This window comes from Penaeus monodon, chromosome 23, assembly GCF_015228065.2.
Source record: "Penaeus monodon isolate SGIC_2016 chromosome 23, NSTDA_Pmon_1, whole genome shotgun sequence".
Classification (NCBI taxonomy): Eukaryota; Metazoa; Arthropoda; class Malacostraca; order Decapoda; family Penaeidae; genus Penaeus; species Penaeus monodon.
The window spans coordinates 14,762,233-14,762,457 of record NC_051408.1 but is presented as its reverse complement, the minus strand read 5'-3'; the positions used below and the strand labels follow the sequence as shown (position 1 = coordinate 14,762,457).

Sequence of the window (225 nt, the reverse complement as noted above, 5' to 3'; positions counted from 1 at the left end):
TCCTCTGTACCTGTTAATTTATCATTCTTGTATTTGTGCCTCATTTATCCTCCATTCATCTTCGCAATTCATGCCTTCACTCCTCTCTCTTCCCAGGCTTGCGATCCTTCAACACCTTCCTGGGTTGCCTCGAGAAAGTGTTCTTCAACGACGTCAGTGTTCTTCTGGAACTGGAACTGAAGAACAAAACCACCCGGTACCACGGCCTAACCAAAGAGACGCCTC

General features: G+C 47.1%; 1 protein-coding gene across 1 annotated transcript in view; it reads left to right on the top strand.

Annotated features, from left to right (window-relative positions):
- LOC119588139 overlaps nucleotides 1-225 on the top strand; it is a 40,789-nt gene that overhangs the window by 25,563 nt on the left and 15,001 nt on the right. The window contains exon 18 of the mRNA XM_037936845.1: nucleotides 97-152. Within this exon, the coding sequence (XP_037792773.1) occupies nucleotides 97-152 (56 nt within the window). The remainder of the gene's footprint in view (nucleotides 1-96; nucleotides 153-225) is intronic.